At 42.2% G+C, this 19,931-nt stretch overlaps 1 protein-coding gene across 1 annotated transcript in view; it reads right to left on the bottom strand.

Moving 5' to 3' along the window:
• CD164 (CD164 molecule) overlaps positions 1-19,931 on the bottom strand; it is a 158,894-nt gene that overhangs the window by 137,724 nt on the left and 1,239 nt on the right. The window contains exon 2 of the mRNA XM_078648404.1: positions 8,398-8,478. Within this exon, the coding sequence (XP_078504530.1) occupies positions 8,398-8,478 (81 nt within the window). The remainder of the gene's footprint in view (positions 1-8,397; positions 8,479-19,931) is intronic.

Here is a 19,931-nt window from a genome sequence, read left to right as displayed (position 1 = left end):
CAAGCCAATTCTTGTACTGGGAAGGAAACAAGCTTCCGGGGACCGGTTTCTGCCATTTCAGGCGTCTTCGGCCCGGCTTGCTTGAATCCTGATGGTGCAATGAGCAAGGGACTCACATCTGAGTATACCCTTCCACGCTTATGGTGGACAAAATGATTTTTTAAATTATTTTGGCCACCATGAGTGTGGAAGGGTATGCTCAGACATGAGTCCCTTGCTCACTGCACCATCAGGATTCAAGCAAGCCGGGCCGAAGACGGCTGTAATGCCAGAAACCGGTCCCCGGAAGCTTGTTTCCTTTCCAGTGAAGAATTGGCTTGGTAGTTTGGTCTGCCCTGTTCCCATGATGCACTGGGCCAGGGACAGACTAATTTGCATATAGCCAGGTTCTGAACTGGGATGGTGCAGTGAGCTAAAAAACGGTGATGGATCAAGCCCTGATCTGTTGACTGGGTAGGAGGGTTCTGATTAACTCAGATACTCTGTCCATCACCACCCCCTTTTTGAAATTACTTTAATTTCCTTCAGCTTAAGAGGAATGGTGTTCCAAAATTTGCTAGTGCAGATACCCAGCTTCTGCCTCCCAAATGGAATTTCCTGAATTTAGGAACAATTACGTTCTTGGCTGCCGATGAGCGCAAAGCCTTGTACGGGATTTAAAAGGAAAAGTTGTGATTAAGATGATCAGAGCCAGAGTTGTGAAATACCTTTAAGACAATGCTTAAGGCCTTAAATTCAATACGCCTCTTGATGGCAGCGAATGTAGCTCTTTAAGATCCTGCAATGCCAACTGATACTTGGGAATACCGCGCAGTATTTGAGCTGCCGCATTCTGCAGGATCTGCAGATTGTTTATAAGTCTTAGCTGCATATTAATGTACAGCGCTGCACCGATTCTCATGAAATGGAGCAGGTTGATCAAAAGGTCATGACGGATGTGTCGAATTACACCGAGCGATCTAAAAGGATCAAGGCAGCATTTCCTCCTTTGTATAGGATAGATCTTATGTCCTCAGATGCCACAATTGGGGTACAGTCAGTGCTGTGCTTGCTCCTGAATTCCAACCGAGTAGGGTCAAGCAAGTAATTGGTGTTTATGAAAGATGCCAGCTCCTGATTCATGGCTTTTTCAACCATCTTTACTAAGAAAGGCAGACGTGATACGGGCCGATAGTTGCTAGGGTCCAAAGGGGTAAAGATGGCCTCATAGAAGCTTTTTTCAAAGCCTTAGGGAAGTAGCCAGAGTTGCGTATTTCATTAAAGATGTAAGCCAAAAGCACTGATATTGTTTTAGGAACCAGTTGTATTACTTTCGGAGGACATGGGTCTAAAGGGGAGCCCAAATTAGTAAAATCGTTAAGATAAGCCCCTGATCTCCTGTAAGAGGGGAGAAAAAGCTAATGTTTCTAGCTTAGAGGGAGAGGAGACCTCATCGTAAGACCGGGAGACTGAAGTGGAGTTAGCAGCTAAGATGTAATATACATCTTCAACTTTAACCTGAAGAATCACACATTTTGGCTATTTTCTTTTTTTCCTCTGGGGAAATACACAAATATATGAAGTCTGTGTACATTAAGAATCACCATCATGTCAGAACAAGCATTGGCAATGCCAACAGGGATGGCTTTAAAGGACTGTTGTATGGTAATTTGAAGCATTACAAGTAAATAGCACAGGAATAGAAATGTATTTGAGTGGAGGCCACCAACTGTACAGTAATATTTCTGTAGCTTAAAAAGGTTACGTGACAATTGCATTGTCAAGTCAAACCACTTTATTCGATTACTTAAAATCATAAAAGTATGCTATACAGTACGACACATTTTTTTTTTTTTAAGGATTAGTTAAAAATGCAATATTCAGAATAAAAATACAGTACAGAATCATTAAAACGTTAAAACAAGGTTGACGGTCATTTTTTTAAAAATGTAGAACAATTGATACAGCTATAAAGGCATTATATTAAAAAAGGTTGGCTTTCTAGTGCGGCTTTCTGTCTATCCCTCTTAATTCTTACAGACGCAACAAGAAAGCTAGCAACACAAAACATAGTTACAGGAGATTCTAACAGTTGTAAAAATAATAAGGCAGGTTTACACTGGATAAAATTCATTTTCTTTAGTAGAGGGAGGATATACCTTTTCCTGGCATCAAGGTAAAAAGGGCAGAAGAGCATAAAGTGCAAGGTGTCTTGGGGGGGAAAAATAATCACATTTGCATGGAGCAGCGTCTTCAGGTCTGCTCCAGCCGTCTAAATCCCAGAGAACAGACTGTATTTGGTTAAACCGAAATTTTGTCAGTAGCCACCTGTGGAAAGAATTTGTCACTATGGACAGATAAGATGGCATCGCTAAAGACAAGGTAACCAAAACATGGCCTCTGACCGATATTTTACCTAATTCTACTACTTCCCGCTCTGCCTCCCTCAACCTAATAAAATTAATTTTTACCCACTCTAGGTCAGCCTTGCATAAAGATTCTGGATTAGAAAAGATCTCCGGACGCCCTATGTACATGGCTAACATTTTTATATGGGACAACCACTGGATTTCTTTCCTATTATCAAGGTTGATACAATCCTTTAGGATCTTGTGATTTAGGGAAAGGTTAGGATTCAGCCAAATTTTAATCCATAGCAGTATCAGGGCTATTTTAATTATGTCTGCTATGTAGCCTATCCCCAGTTCAAGATGGACGGAATGGGTGGCTGTAGATTGAGGGAGGCCCAAAAGGGACCGGAGAAATTTATTTTCCTCTGTTTGGATGAGTTCCGGTTTTGTGAATCCCCATATTGATGCCCCATACCTTGCGATAGATATAGTCTTGGCTTTATAAATTGCCAAGATTGCCTCAAAGGGTTTCCCCCCCCAACCTTTTGGCGAAACCCAACACTGCAGCTGAGGAGCTTCTCACTGAATTTACCTTTATTGTGAGCTGTGGGGACCATGAGCCCCTATCATCAAAAACAACTCCCAGATAGGTAAAAGCCTTCACTCTGGTGATTACTTTTCCTCCACAGAAGAAGGACTTCACTTTGTTCTTTGTGACACCCAGTGACATAACATGCGATTTACCATGATTTACAACCAGATCCAGGCTTTTCATAAGGTCCCCAAATGAATCCAGCAATCTTTGCAAGCCCAGAGGGGTCCTTGCGAGTAAAACAGCGTCATCCGCATATAGTAGCACCGGAACCGGTGTACCTCCCATACGAGGGGTATCTGGGGTCGCAGATAATAGGTTTACCTCCAACGAATTAATATACAGTGTAAACAACATTGGGGCCAAGATGCATCCCTGTCGCACCCCTCTACCGAACTTAAAACTTGACGTACATTTACCCTCATTCGTCATCCTAATTGAGGCATTTAGGTCTTTATGCAACTCGGCCAAAAAACAAACAAGAGGCCGATCCAGGCCCAACTCCAGGAGCATTGTCCACAACTTTGACCTATTGACTAGGTCAAAAGCCGTCGACAGATCCATGAAGCCCAGGAAAATAGAGCCCCTAGCTGCCTTGGTATATTTAGCTATTATTAGGTGTAGGTTCAGACATTGGTCCTCCGTGCTCCTCCCTGCTCTGAAGCCATACTGAGCATCTGACAGTATGTTGTTGTCAGTTGCCCACCCTGTTATCCTTGCTAGGATGACCTTCCCCAAGATTTTTATGGAGGAATCCAGCAAGGATATAGGCCTATAGCATCTGGGGTCTCCCCTTTGACCCTTCTTGAACACTGGGATTATTGTCGATCGGGACCAAGATTTAGGGAATCCTACACAGGCCGAGGTATTAAAGACATTAGTCAAAATGTTTGCCCAGTACAACGGGTTTGCCTTGTTGCCTTGTACATACCTGAAGAAACCCCATCAGGACCTGGAGCCTTACGTCCTGCTGAACCTTCAATTGCTTTAATAACTTCTGCAATAAAAAATCTTACTGGCATATCGGGAGGGTCTGAGGCAGGAGCCTCAAAGATTTCTAGCTCGAGATCACTTCCGTAAATTTGTTTGAAGTGGCTCAACCAGTCCTCCTCTGCTATGTTAACTTCCAAGACATTATTTTGTGTGTTAGAGAACAGGGGCGTGTTAATAATGGACCAGAATTTAGCACTATCTTTTAGGGTTGCTTTGTCCATAAGCTCCTACCACGCTTCTTGTTTAATTTCCTTTTTCCTTACCAGTACTGCTCTAGTGTACTCTTCTGAGGTGGGCAACTAAAGGTTTGTTCCTTGGTTGCTCCTGAAGAGCTTTTTTGAGGAGGTTGTGCGATTTGGTACAATTATGGTCGAACCAACCCTTTACCGGTTTATTTTTAGTGGATCGACTTTTGGATGTAAGTTCTTTGGCTACTTGGGAGCAAATAGCTTCATAAGAGGTTATTACCTCCTTCCCATTAGAAAGGGGGTCTCCACAGATGTTTAAGTCATGAGCAGCCTTAACGATAATAGTATTCAAAAAGTCCTCAGGCACCACCTTGCTCCACTTTACCCTACACCCCTGATCTTTGGCTTTAACTTCCACTGCTGCCAGTGTCGTAACAGATTTGTTTAAAAGAAAAAAAACATTTAACAACACAATTACCACTGGATTGTGGTCACTAAACTAAGACGGTATAGCATTATATGAGATGACATTTTAAAAGACCTGAAGAAAGAAATATGTTGACAATTGCATTGTCAAGCCAGAGCAAAAACTCCATGTAGGTTAATGACTGGCCTCGTTCCATGTCTGCTGCTGTCAGAGAAAGACATAAGCTATTTAGATAGCTAAGGCACTTTAACAGCATTACAATGTCATGTGTGCCGCTGAAAGTTCAAGCTTAGGCAGCTGGATACATAAACAAATTGATCAGAGCAGAGTGATGAGAAATGGCTATTTGTGTTGAAACGCACAACTTCTGCCCTAATAAAACATGTACTCTTGGCTACCAACAGGTAGGGGAAGGTAATCCCCTCTCGAGTGATGATCACATAATTGTCTGGTGACAGCTGCGCTATCAAGCCCGACCATAAAAGGACCTAGGATATAATTTTCAGGAAAATTGTTGAGGGCTTAGGTGAGACCTGTCCCAAATTATATATATATATATATATATATATATATATATATATATATATATATATATATAATGGGTTTAGCATTCTACATCAAAAGGATTGAACAACAAAGAGGTTGAAAAGGGTATTACGTAATCCTTAAACATACTAAACAGAAATGCATTGCAGCTCCCACAAGTACGTGGCTCAAAAATACAATGGTTTCTCTTCCAAAAGGAGACCATGCAGAGCCTTTTTTGTGATAGGATCGTAGATGAGACACGCCCTGGCATTCCTTCCCACAGTCATTACTGATTTAGACCGTTTTCCCCAAAAATTAGAGGCTTCGTGCAGATTGCAATTAAGATCAACTTGCTGCATTTAATGATTTCTATTAATCAATTCCCATTTGCCTTAAAAAAGTATTTATATATATATCTATATCTATATATAGATTCCTCCAACAACCTTAACATAACATGCAGTAGGTGGAGGTCCTGCTGTGTATGTGGTATTTTCAGAAACAAGAGCCATGAATGAATAAACAAAGGGTGTGAACTCAATTTGCCCGTTTCAATGATTTATTCTGACCTGTTTTTTGGGTTTCGCCTGCCGAAGGCTGCGCTCTGCGCAGCTCTTCAGCGCAGGTGAAATCCTATGTCGTCAATAAGGACTCCTGGAACGTCCCCCGGCTCTCATTGGTTAGCTCCATAAATGGAGGCTAGCCATTGAGTGCCGGATCTGTCCGTCAAGGCCGGACCAGATTCGGGGGCGTTCCCGAGATTTTTTCCCAGGGCGGAGTTACGTTTTTTCCCGTTCCCTCCCCTTTCACTGAAAGTGAATTCAGATGCGCTGTCCATTCCCGCCCCCTCTGCTGCTGTCCTGCCTTGTGTCCCCCCTCCCGCCGTCCCCCCTCCCCCCTCCTCGCTGTCCCCCCTCCTCGCTGTCCTGTTATGGCCCGATCGAGTGGCCACCTCGACCCGGCATTGCCCCGTGTTCTCACCGCTGCGGCCCGGGGGCCTGAAAGTGATCAGAAGCTGAAGCGAGAGAAACGAAGGGGCCGCGACCTGATTGGTCCTCTGTTTACAGGAGGCGCGCTCTGATTGGCCGTTTGCAGTAGGCCTGTCCCGAGAGCCGCGCTCTGATTCGATGCCTTGCCCGCAGAAGCTGGGCGTGTATGGAGGCTCGCAGAGCCGCGACCGGATTGGGCCGCAGCAGTGGAGCCGCCCCAGCGAGGATCCGGAAGCCGAGTCAGCCGTTCGACCCCGTCCTCGCCGAGGGAATCTCCGAAGTGCCGGGTAATCACCGCCGGGTCCGGGGAGAAGAGGAAGAGTGATGGCAGCTGGACTGCAGGGCCCCCGTGAGCGGAGGGAGCCCTGCGGCGAGAGGTGCGGCCTTCAGAAGCGAGCGGAGGGGGCGCGAAGCACATTGCCGGTGCCTGCCCCCTCCCCCCGCCCTGAGGCTCCCCGACTGGAGGGAGAGCCCCGAGTGAAGACAGAGCCGCCGGCCGGTGAGTGAGCCGACGAAAGGGAGGGGCGCCGGGACACATTGCCGGTGTCCGCCCCTCCCCCGCAGTAGCGCGAGCTCGCGTTCCTTGGGTGTGTGAAGCCACGAGGGCTTCAAGGGCGGCCCCGGTTGGCAGTGGGTCGCCCCAACGTGCACAGAGCCCGGAGAGGCTCCCCGACCCATTTTTTGTATTTAGAGCCCTGAGAGGCTCTGGGGGGCATTTGGTGAAGTAAATGGAGAGTCAGGGCGGCCCCGGATGGCAGTGGGTCGCCCCAACGCTGAAGAGAGCCTGTTGAGGCTCAGAGGGGCCATTTTTCAGGACGTCGAGCCCCAGAGGGGGGCTCCAACGACCCCATATTTATAGCTGGTGAATGCTTTTCCCTCGCAGCTGAGGTAAGGGGAAAAATGCTTTTATATATATGTATGTTGTGTGCGTGCTGGCAGTTTTAAGTGTGTTTATGTAAGAGTGTAAATGAGTAGGCAGAGTGTGTGTTTGTATATGTATAAATATGTATGTGTAAGTGAAGGTCAAGCCCCTCCCCCGCAGTAGCGCGAGCTCGCGTTCCTTGGGTGTGTGAAGCCACGAGGGCTTCAAGGGCGGCCCCGGTTGGCAGTGGGTCGCCCCAACGTGCACCGAGCCCGGAGAGGCTCCCCGTCCCATTTTTTTGTATTTAGAGCCCGGAGAGGCTCTGGGGGGCATTTGGTGAAGTAAACGGAGAGTCAGGGCGGCCCCGGATGGCAGTGGGTCGCCCCAACGCTGAAGAGAGCCTGTTGAGGCTCAGAGGGGCCATTTTTCAGGACGTCGAGCCCCAGAGGGGGGCTCCAACGACCCCATATTTATAGCTGGTGAATGCTTTTCCCTCGCAGCTGAGGTAAGGGGAAAAATGCTTTTATATATATGTATGTTGTGTGCGTGCTGGCAGTTTTAAGTGTGTTTATGTAAGAGTGTAAATGAGTAGGCAGAGTGTGTGTTTGTATATGTATAAATATGTATGTGTAAGTGAAGGTCGAGCCCCTCCCCCGCAGTAGCGCGAGCTCGCGTTCCTTGGGTGTGTAATGGCAATGTAAATGACAATGCCATTTACTTATCTGTTTTCGAAACAAAAACATAAATACAAATTTTGCCATATACAATGCCAATAACTCTAACTTTTCCAAAGGCGAAACCATTGCATTGTAAATGCTTGTTTTTTTTATGAAACAATGTTGTTGGTTATCCACAGCCATTTTGTATACTCATGTTATACTTACACGTGCACCGTACTTGCGCTTATGGTATACTTAGCCTCATTTTTTTATTGGCACTTATCAGCAGAGATTTATAAACTACTAGGTTCAGTGTCTGAGAAATTGCGATTATTGGCATCTGCCAAGTCTTTCGCTATTTGAGTTTGTTTCGGTCATGCGCTTATTTTCCATTACTGCTTAAAAGACGACAATCCATAAAATAAGAAGCACTGGTCTATAATCACTAGCTCAGTAAGGCGAAGCGATGTCTCACTGAGTGCTTATTTTGATATTTTTGCTTCACTACACATTCTAGGCTTCAAGTAGGTGTGCAATGTTAAGTTTTCTTTCACAGGGTAAGAGCAGGAAAAGCCAAGCTGTGTGCCCTTTCAGGTAGAAAAAAAAATAGAGACTAAAGAGGGGCTACAAGGACTTCACACGCGCAGAGGTGTAGGTGTGCAAGGGGAGATCCAAGTCAAATTCTTAACTAGTTGATAAAAGAAGGAGATCAGAAAGATGGAGTAATGGATATGCCGATGCCAACAGTAAAATTAACTAAAGCTTTTGATAACAAATTTCCTCAAGAAATATTGCTTTGTCATTTTGCCAAAACAAATGAACGACTTACCAAGTGAGCATGTACGCCATGTACAGTTTAGACTAGTGACATTGAGGCAGTCTTCACAGGAACTAAAGTCTCCACAGTCAGCTGAAACCACAAAAATCATTAAACAAGTTAAACTGAAGAAATGTAAAATCGGATTAGAACTAGAATAGAGAAATTCAGATCTAAAAAAAAGAACACAAAAAAAACACTTGCATACATCAAAAATACACTTCACAGAACGACTTAATTGCTGTTTTTGTCTTCACTCTATTACAAACTTTTAATAAACCCTGCAGAGGTCATTATTGTGAGAACTTTAAAAAAAGAGTACTCCAAGCTAGTGTTACTATATTGCAGAATAGGGTTCAGGGCTAGGGTGGAAGGTCAATTTTCGAGATAATTGAAAGTCCCCTTTAAGCTAGCAGGGGAACAGATCAAATTTGAATTATTTTAAAGGAAGCCCCTAAACTTTCAATAATGGTTTCCCCCATTTCAGTCAATGGCTTACCACCTACCTGAAGTTGGTGGTAAACTGCAATTGTTTTTCCGAATGCCTTCCGGCTGCAAGTCAATAGGACACCCCCTTGCAACTTGCTATTAGGAAGGGACGCGCTTGGCACTCCGCTTCCTAATTGTGACTCGCAAACCCTATTTTGCGAGATGGTAATAGGTTACCGACTCGCAGAATAGGGTCTGTACATGGCAAAAAGCGTTTTTGCGGTCCTAAATGGGCCGAATCTCCTTTTGCAACTGCAAAAAAAGAAATGTTGCATATGTGCCCCTTAGTGCATTTTACACAGAGTAAATGTTTACCTACATGTGATTATGCCGTGACTTGCAAGCTCCATCTATTGAAAAATTTAAAACCTTGGCGCTCCATCTATTGAAAAATTTAAAACCTTGGCGCACTTCCGAATTACTGACCTAAACAATTGGGAGCACATTATTTCTCCTTGAATGTCAAATGTAAAAGTTGAAGTAAAAGTGTATATACTTTAAAAACCTCCAAATTCGGTTTGTAGGAAAGGCTTAGAGTTCAAATGTAAAAATGCGTCAAGCTTGTTAAAAGAAATGGCCTTACTTACTGTATTAGGATTACGAAAGTTAACAACAAAATTGTGGGCAAAAGATTAGTGTTTTTAAAAAAATAAACTGACCAAGAAGGAATAGGACATCAGGATAATCAAGAGTCTTAATGAAAAAATCCTAGTAAATATTTGGAATTCCTTCAACTGTCGAAATAGAACAACTGTATAGATCAAGGAGGGCCTGCTGCATGTTGCTGGTTGTGCAGCGGGTTCTCATTGACAGTTAATGTGATCACTCTCAAAAAAGGAGAGACAACTCTAATTTCCATTTGCATCTTCTAATAAGGTGTAAAATTTCTGAACCATGTCTCACCAATAGCAAGTTATGTCAGACTTGTAGATGGGAACATTTCCCACGAACTGGTTTCAAAGAAAGGAACAGTAAACAGTAGGGTCAGCTTGCGTTCAATTTGTTACCCTATTCCCTCTGCTTGCACCGTCTACTTCTATCATATGAACAGTGAAATAAAAGGTTTTTATTATGTTGACTAAATGCGCCCAAATTACCCTAGTTAAAAACATACAGGCTTTAGTCCACTATAGGTATTGTCAGAGCAGAGGTGATTTTGAGAGGGACAAACATCAACAATGATCTTTTTGTGCCAGTAAGGCCCTTAATAGAAGAAGTGAAAAAAGTGATTTTTTATTCCTCTACTTTTACTTTCCACTGATCTCATTCCTCTCAACCTGCTGACTTTTCTCACCTCTTCTTTCTTACAGTTTTAGCATTTGTCTACTAGGCATATCGGGTTTACTTCAACTGCACTTTCCAGACTTCCTTTTTCTTCTTCTCCCTTCACCAATCCACATTTCTTTGTCTGTTTTTCCCTTCTAAGGAAGGACACGTGTATAGAAACACTAGCCCAATGAGTCTCTTAGCAAATATACCCTAAGTATATACCTTAGTAAAAATTGGCCTCAACAGATAACTAAAGGAGGTAATTGTGGAGGTGTCCAATATAAATAGTCACTCCAGTTCTTGGAGGCCTAAATTGAAAAAGACATTCCTCCTTCTGAAACCAATTTAGAAAAGAGACTTTATGCAATTATTTGCTGAGCATCTGAATCTACCTTCGAATACCACTACGCAGGAGCAGTGCCTACCAAGCATTTAAAGGCAAAAGAGGCAACATTGAACTTAACAGTGCTCTTCAATGCTAATAAACGAAGACACAGACTGACAAAACATTATTTTGCAACTTGTTTAAGCAAAATTGCTATACGAAGGGGTCCAAGTCCTCACTGTAGTGCTTTAGGTTGCAAAAATGAGACTACCCAACCACAAGAAACCGCAGACCTGTCTAAGCTTTATGAATAAAGCTTTCTGGAGCGGATAGGCGTAGTTTTTGAGAGAGTATATCAAGTTAGGAATAAGGCCCATAATGATCAGGCTTGCCCTGCCAGCAACTGAAAGTTTAATCCTATCCCAGGCCTGCAAGTCTGCCTGTGTTCATTCAAGCAATGGAGAAATCTTGGTGTTCAACCACTTGTTAGTCACTGGAGATGATAAGGCCAGGGTATTTGAAGCAATCCACTTGTGAGTGCACGGATCCCATCCATCCAAAATTCCCAAACACTCGTAGCAACAGGTTATACATCAATTTGCCTCAATGGACCAGTAGCCCGGATACATCTCCATAGACTTTAAGTATGTTCATTAGGCGAGGACTGAAGACATTCAGTCTCAGGAGAACCAGAAGCATGTTGTCAGTGAAGACTGTAGAGGGACACTGTCTTCTACATTACATTTTCAAAGAAGCCCCATTAAATGGGTGTCCTGCATTATCCAATGGGTCAGAGACTCGATAACCAGAGGGAACTGTATTGGGGATAGGGCCAGCACTGTCAAGTACACCAATGGAACTGATGAAAAGAGAAAGCCGTGGACAAGAATCAGGGCCTATGTGGATGCAAAAAGAAGCTCAACATAGCTTCTCTTTTTCCTTACACTGCACTGAAGTCTGCCACCGATAGCCTTCAAGCAAGTGTGGAGAATCTTCAACAAGTTGCACAGTAGGACGGCCCCCTCATAGTCCTGAACAAGAATATTGCACAGGTGCTAATAATGGAGGCAGGGGGCAGATAATCAGGTAGATGACATTAGATGTTATGCAATTATTCATTTCTTTGAAGAAATATTTCTTATTTCCCCACTGTAGTTCTGCAGCGACCATGGAGGAACTGCATGCGTGGCAGTTCCCACATTTGTGTGTACCTAAGACAGGCCGCCTGTAATAGATTTTTGGACAAACTCTCGTTCTGGCTTGCACACAGACTTGATGAGAGTATTGCGCAAGTTCTTATTGCGGCGGAACGCAAACACTGGTCTGGGAAGCGGGGTAACATGCCCATAATTGAGGATATGCCACTGGGAGGTGATGATTTGTCGCAGTTTATTGTTGACATTGGAATGTCTCGCGATACAAACCAAATTGGTTTCCTCTGTGGATGGTCTGGTTTGAAAGAGGGCTTCTCGGTTGTAGTACTTAGCCCTCTTGAGGGCATCTCTGATCACTCTCTTCGGGTACCCACGATTGAGAAGTTTGCTCTTTAATCGCTCCACATGCACATCATATTACCTGATGGTAGTACAATTTCTCCTAATTCGGAGGAGTTGACTAAAGGGTATGCTATCTTTCTGACACCGCGGGTGGTAGCTTTCACAATGAAGTAGGGTGTTGAGAGCAGTGGGTTTGAAATAAAGCGATACCTCAATACCATGATCAGTGGCTTGAATCCAAATGTCCAAAAACTCAATTCTATCCTTGCTGATAAATTGATCCAGAGTAAGAACTCAAGTAAGGGGGAGACCTGGGTGAACGCGTAGGGGATGAAATTGCAGCAGTACGCTGAAATAAGGAGAGTTTTCACCCCCTTTTACCCCATTCCAACTACTAAGTAGAAGGAGGGACTCCCACCGGAATTCCCATCACTGCATACAGTTGAGCGCCAATAAGGGTTCAGGACTGGAAAGCAAGCTTCAGTAGGCATGAGAGTTCCGGAGGATTTTCAGGTGCCCAATGAAGGAGAAGGTAATTTTAGTAGTCTGAGCAACCCAATAACCACCTACCTCTCTTATCACAGTATTTATTTATAAAGTTTTATATAGCGCAACTTGACCCAAGAGGGTATCAGAGCGCTTTACATTTAGGATCTTTGCGTTAAAAGTTACATCAGTTACAAGAGCATAGTAAAGTACAGTACATAAAACAATGTTGCAAGAATTTGTAGGAGGGAGGGGAGGAAGGAGTCATAGCGGGGAGACGAGGAGGAACTGTGCCCAATGTCCGGCTGGGTAAGTGACTGTCAAGGGGGAAACCAGGGCCAACCTCCTCAATAGCTGTCTAGCAGCTCCATCGGGCATCAGCCATGTTTCTCAGGTCTCAGCGTTCAGGAAAAACAGTTTTGAGTATATTTGATTTGTGAAGTGTATATTGCGCTGTCTAGAACCGGAGCTATCAGAGTGCTTAACCAGAGGATCGTTGCCTTACAAGGTACATTTGAAACGTTTTACATAGCGCTGGCTAGAACCGAAGGTATCAGAGCGCTTTACCTGGGGAACATTGCATTACAGGTTACATCAGTTACAATAGCGTAATAAGGTAAAGTAAACATACAACGAGGTTGAGAGAATTCGTAGGAAAGGGAGGGGAGGAAGGAGCCATAGCAGGGAGACGAGGAAGAACTGTGCCCAATGTCCGGCTGGGTTCACACTATACAAACAGTGCATACATATCTGAGTAGGCCTCCTAAGACTTAAATGAATGGAATTTCAACATGCTCAACGACTCAGTTCAGATAAATACCCTAACGGCACCAGTCACTTCCAGGAATATCGCGATTTATATGGGGAATTTGAATCTCAGGGAAACTTTTTTGCTCAAGCCCAACAGTTCTTTTGCACAGTCTGCCAAACCACTGTAACTACGATGGCAATTTCGGAAACGGATTGACCTCCTTAATGAAAAAGAGAAGCAACTGTATCTTAGGAGCCAGCAAAGTTCAAGAATGAGGCATAGTAACATTTTCTATTTCTGAGTTCCAAGCTCCATGAGCATGTGATAAGTGGAGCTAGATGAGTGCAAGGGGTGGCCTAACAAATACCGGATATTAAGCAAGGTTCTGAATAAAATTTTCAGCAAGGTGATTCTGCCTTAGAGGAATATTAGGGGTACAGGGATTGGAACGGGAGAAGGGCAATTAGGGATGGCGGGCCCCTTAACCTCATGCAGTCTGCCTATGGATATCTGGAGGCCATCAAATGCCCAAAGTGTAATGATGTCGATCCATGTTGCTGGTGCAATGTGGAGTAATAATGAGCAAACGTATGCATAAATACATACGCACATTTCTGGTTAATGGTGTTTGTATTACATTCTGGATGTAATGCTGGTAGAAGATATGGGTTGCTTAGCGTAACTGTATCTTGCGGGGTTTTAAACACTGGATGCTTCATAGGGAGTGGAAGTGGTATTGAAGACATCCCTGCAGAGACAACATTTGCCAATTCAGAGGTCGCTTTTCCTCAGTGGGGTTGGAAGAGGTAGAACATGATGTAGAAGGATTGGCAAAGGGGGCTTGAAAAAGGCTTGTTGATCAAGGCTAAAGTTTAAAAAAAAAATTTAAAAAGCGGCAGAGAATAGGGTAGGAAAATTAAGACAAGAAGGAGTGAGATCAGACTGAAGTTGAAAATACTGGAGTAATAGGGTACTTTTTTTACCTGGAATTTTAAAGGGACCAACACAGCAAGTAAGGGTAAAAGTAGTAGTGAAGAGTTGATATGGTAGGTATATCTCAGTTATAAACAAACATATTGTTAAAGAACTGGGATTTCAGCTGCTATAATGCTCCACAAAATAGCCCTGGTTGGATGGCTATTATGGCTAAAAATAAATAAAAAGTTAAAACTTGGCAATTAATAATCTGCTTGTGGATTACTGGGGCTGATGACACATTTAAGTGAAGTCAACCAGTTTGGACCTACAGTTTCACATATAAATATATAAAGTGACTTCTGTGTGTTCTTGGGACCTTGCTTCAAGTGAACACACACACTAACTCAACTGGGACGTTTATACTAGGTTCCAGTTAGCAAGCTCTAATATGGGGACCTGTTTATCAATAGATTGCAGCTGGGATTCCGATTCCACTTCCGGTTGAGGAGCAGGACCGCTGCGCAGCCCCGCTCTAATTGTTCAAAGACAAGTCCTGCACAAATAGTGAAGGAACAGAACCAGACTGCTTCCGGTTCATAACACGAACTCGGAATGCAAAATTTGTATCAGAGGTGTACTCGCGCTCAGGTACATGGGTACAATTTTTGTGAGGCTGATAACATAAGGGGTTGGATATCCGTACATACGTTGGACTCACAATGTGCTCTACTCTGCCCCACAGGTTCTGGAATTAACATCGTATTGGATGTTTTTACAGTAATTGGCTAAACACCAGCATCACCAGGTGTCTGGAACTGGTTGTGTGTACCAACCTACTCACACATGAAACTGGGATAATACCGTTTTCATACTGCAAGGTAAGATTTAGGGGCTCGCTATAGGGCTCACATAGCAAGATGATTTTCTTTGTAGATTGAAAGAGTGCAACTTTATGTTTATTAATATCAATTATTTGTTCTACAGGGTTTGCCTCAAATAATTTTGGGCAAATCTTTGGACATTATTATTTTAATACTTAATGATAGCCGAGTGGGAAGTAGAACTGGCGGAGAGGTGAGACTCACCATAACATATCTTTTGTTCAATTATGATACACAATTATGAAGTTTCTAGCATTACTATTCAACCAGTAACAAAGGGCACTTTCCTTTTTTGTACAGGACAGTTACATTTTGGGATCTAAAAAGTCTGACAGGTAGGGAACCTTCCTGATGCTATATCTGACCATGTGTGTATTTCACAACATTGCATGATGTGCCACACCATGTAGTCCGTGATTATAGGGGTTATAAGGAATTTGACAGGCTGGTTAATACTTAATTTACGCAATTTTAATCATTTCTGACTAGAATCATAATATGACCAGGGTTAACGGTTGTCTCAGAGACCTTGTCTGAGAACACTTTATTCAGTTTCCTTCTACAATGCATTTGGCCAGAACTGTTGTCACTCGATGATATATAAAACACAAATGCTGCTTGGGCAGTGTTGATTTCACTAGGATTTACTGAATTTCTAAATGGTTTTTATACGTGCAGGTTATCTGGGTTTCCACTTCATGGTGAAATGTGTTCACCTATTACACGTGTTCGTGTGAGCAGACTGTGTTACAGTCATATTTTGTAGCCCTGAAGAAGTCGTGGGGTCCACCCCTATCAACGGAACACATGTTGGCTGGGCGTTGTGGATTAAAGAAAAAAGAAAAAATGTTAAGCACTCTCTTGATTTTCTTTATACGATGAATTGTCAAAATGTCCACATTTAATTTGAGTGTGTGCAGAGGATATGAATTGTTTTGGACAAACCTTTGGGTTGAATCATTTGAGGGTCTTGGGTGTTTTCCCTCACCTCTAGCACCACTGGAATATAGGGCCACTTTATACGGACGCTAACTCCATAGGCGCCAAGTCTACTCCCTAATGACACCCCAACAGTATATGATTTAAAGAGGTATTAGGAGAGGCAGTTGGAGTGTTATATTCACTCATTTATTTGGAACATAGGTAGGCCTTTCTGTTTACAGGTCTATTTGTGGTAAATTCTGGTGTGTTTTTTCCAGTGATTTCAATACCTTAAAGAAAGTGGTTATCAGTGGTTACACATTTTGTGCATTTAAAAACAGTTTTTCCTGTGTTTATTGATAGTTTTGCTTTTATTATTGCTTGCCTTCTGCCCTGATAGTGCATGGCATATAGACAGTGTAGCTACAGTGTATATTAGGTTCAAATACATTTTTCCAAATCAAACAAAGTAGTACACCATATAATACTTCTTCAGTGAGTCTTTGGTCATGTGTGCTCGCTCTTTCCTTCCCATGTAAACTTTTATCTGTGAAAAGGCTCTCTGAACTTTGACACTTGAGACAGGCAACGCCAAAACAGCCAGTACACAATTTGCTAACTCTGGCCACTGACGGCTTTCTGTGCCAATAATGGTGCTCTTGAAGATTGTGATTCTCTGGGCCGGTTCTGCAACATTTGTGATGTACTGGGCGCTTAAATACTAGATTTGTAAATTTGCACAATCATGGCACAGTCTTCTACAAGAATTTTTATGTTTTTAGAAGTTCGGAGTTTTGTATGTAAAAATTGTCTTGAAATGAAATCTTTTTGTATTGCTATGGTTTTAACGAACTATGCAAATAAAATAAACTTGAAATCTGAACCTCACTGCAGCAGATTGCCTCACGTCCCAAAAACATATGGCAACCTCTGAAAGATTACTTATTGGCGAAGCCAGAGGGAAAAGAATGAAATGTGTATATAACTATACCCAGGGAGAGCCTCTTACATACCCCCCCCCATACAAACAATGTAAATCAGGAGGTATATCTAGCAAACGAGTCTACATGTAAACATAGCGGACATGAGGGGATATTGGTCTGTCTAACAGATGTTATACAATTGGTAAGAGTGATTTGCACAAGATGGTTCATATTGGGAACAGGTTTTTCTTCCCCTCTGTTATGTTGTTATATTCCTTTTTATTAGCCGCTGAACATATAAATGTTACTGTGCTGTATCGATAAACTTGAACTTTAAGTGGTAGACGGAAGGTATGAGAATAACATGTTTATTACTTTGACTGTTGTTTAGGCCTGGATTGTTTCCCTCTTCTTTTACCTTTGTCTTTTTCCTTTCACTAGAACCATGTATTTGTTGATTGATGTCCAAGTGTTTATGCGCGGTTGAGGAAAACTCAAATAATTTTTTTTTACGAGAATGATGTGATCCATGGGACCACTGCCTCTCTTAAATCTTTTTTTCCATCATTCTCAAAGGGGAAGGGATCCTTGTGGACCCCTTCGAGAATGCAAACAACTTACCACTACATTTCTACTCTGTAAATTGTGTTTTGCGACCCGATTTCGGAAACAAAGCATTAATACATACCATTCAGATTTGGTATTGGGAAGGGAAGCCCTAAACAGGCTCCTTTCAAATACCGAGCCAGTATTAGGCACAAAGAAAACTGCGATAAAGTAACATTTTACCTAATTACCATTTGTGATTTGTACATAGCAAAAAGCATTTTGCGAATCCAAACAGCCTGATTCTGTAAATAGTGCAGTTTGCCACAACAAAAAGCCTTCGTACATTGGACCTCACATGCTAACCAGAGAAATGGGGGAGGGGGGAGTTAGCTGAACGCTCAAAGTAGTTACTCCACCATGTCCTAGACTAGTAGATAGGGGGACCTACCTTGAAGCATTCTGGCCTGGAAACTGTACATTAATTGGGTATCTGGATACACTGTGCTTACTGCTAGCATTGCTTGGGGCTACGGGAAACCTGGATAAGAGGTGAAGTGTCTTCGGCTGCCTCCCAAATGGGTGAGTGGAAGACAGATGAGAGACAATGTGTTTGGTTCTTATCTTTAATACTGGGTGAAAAACAAAGGCTATTAGATTAGACATGATTCCCCAGAATACTTCAAGACATTTCAGGCAATGCACTGGATATGGACTGATTAAGTGGCTTTTCCAAGAAAAATCTATGCACCTCATTTTGAATAATCGCTCCGGCATTGTTCAGGGCTGAGGTTGTGGGGTTTGGAAGAGAACATTTCTTGGGTTTTTGATGTAATTGTATGACCAAAGTACTTTGCAGTCTTTCAAACAACAACAAGCCAAACTTGATTTGCCATAAAACAATTTTTTAACCGTTTGGAAAAGAGAATTTTTAGAAAATACACAAAAATCTAGATTTTCTATTCGATAGTATTAACATAAGTGTACTATGTATGTATAGGCTCATAGATCTACTGGCACAACTATCGATCTTAGCACATATTTATAGGCATATTGCCTGTGTTCTATAATGAAGTAGGAAGCCAGGTGGACGAGCAGATTGCAAGGGAAAACACCAATTATTCCAATATGAGCTTATTTTTATAAATAGATAACTCACGTTTCATCTGGGGCCTCGTATATTATTAATTGGAAAATGAAGAGGTGTGATTGGTGTAGTTTGTTTGGAGTCTTGTTTATGTTTTACTTGTTCATTTTGTAACATCGTTTTCGCCATATGCCTTAGGTTTACTCTTTACTAAATGATTTAAAAGGCTAGGAAAATAACATGTACATCGAATGGTCATTATATGTAACTTATTGTACATCTGCGGGCCCATGAATGGGAAATAATATTGACCATTCATAAAGCACACATCAAAAACAGGATTATTAAACAGTGCCTACTATTTGAGTGCAGTATTTCGAAAGAATAAATAAAACAAGTGTGTTCATTACAACCCAACTCACTGATACTCATTGTACAAACCTTAGAATAATGAAAATATACAATTCACCCCTGTAGGTATTAAAATGTACACTGTCCGTAAATGCAGATCACGATCGCAGATGCCTGTTTTAATGTATTTATAATTCTGATATAGCCCCACCCTTACACAGGAGGCTGTCAGTACTCTTTACATGTAATAACAAAAAGCGAACTGGGGCTATGAAATACAATAAAATATTTAAAATAACAAAGAGGCTAGAACTCAAATTAAGATACAAAGAGGGGAAGAAGGAGGAGACAAGAAATTAAGTCTTTTCTCAGAGGTAATGGGGAAAATTGTCATCCATCTGTTGGGGAAAACTGCAACACAATGTGGTGCAAATGAACTAGATGTCTTTTTCATTTTGTTCCAGAAAAGAATTATGTTTTCCTGGCATTTTAGATGTGCAGGGAAAGTGTTGCATGATGCCGCAACATGGAGAATGATTTTTCGCCGCAGAGTGTAAACTGATTTTGTGTCATTCTACTCTACTTCGCTTGAGGTATTGAGCAACAGATATAATATATAATGAATGAAGATATCATGGTTTTCAACTGCTAACGGCTTTCAAACTGAAGCAAATGTACTAAATCTTACCTTCAGAGGTAACCAGTAAAGCTCTCTTGATAATGAAGTTATAAATGTATACTTTCTAGAACTAATGACTTATGCTGCAGAATGCAGCAGAGATCTCATGGTTTGAATAGAGTTCGTTGATGATCGCTTGAGAAGGGTATTTCTGAAATCGAACTTAGAGAACTACCGCACCTACGTCTGGTTTCTTCAGTAAACGTTTAAGTATTATTGAGCCATCGTTTTAGGAGTGAAAATAGTAATATACAAGTTACTATTTGACTCCTATAGTAAATCCATGCACTGACAGGGAACTAGAATACGAGAATTTGACCTGTCGCTACAAAATAAACAGCAAATAAATAAACCATTCCTCCTATCTTTGATAGATAGAAACTTGCGCACGGCAAGTTAGAAATATATCTCTGCACAACCAAAT

The sequence above is a fragment of the Lissotriton helveticus genome, chromosome 6, assembly GCF_964261635.1.
Source record: "Lissotriton helveticus chromosome 6, aLisHel1.1, whole genome shotgun sequence".
Classification (NCBI taxonomy): Eukaryota; Metazoa; Chordata; class Amphibia; order Caudata; family Salamandridae; genus Lissotriton; species Lissotriton helveticus.
The sequence above is the reverse complement of the archived record's forward strand: the minus strand, read 5'-3'. Positions and strand labels throughout refer to the sequence as shown.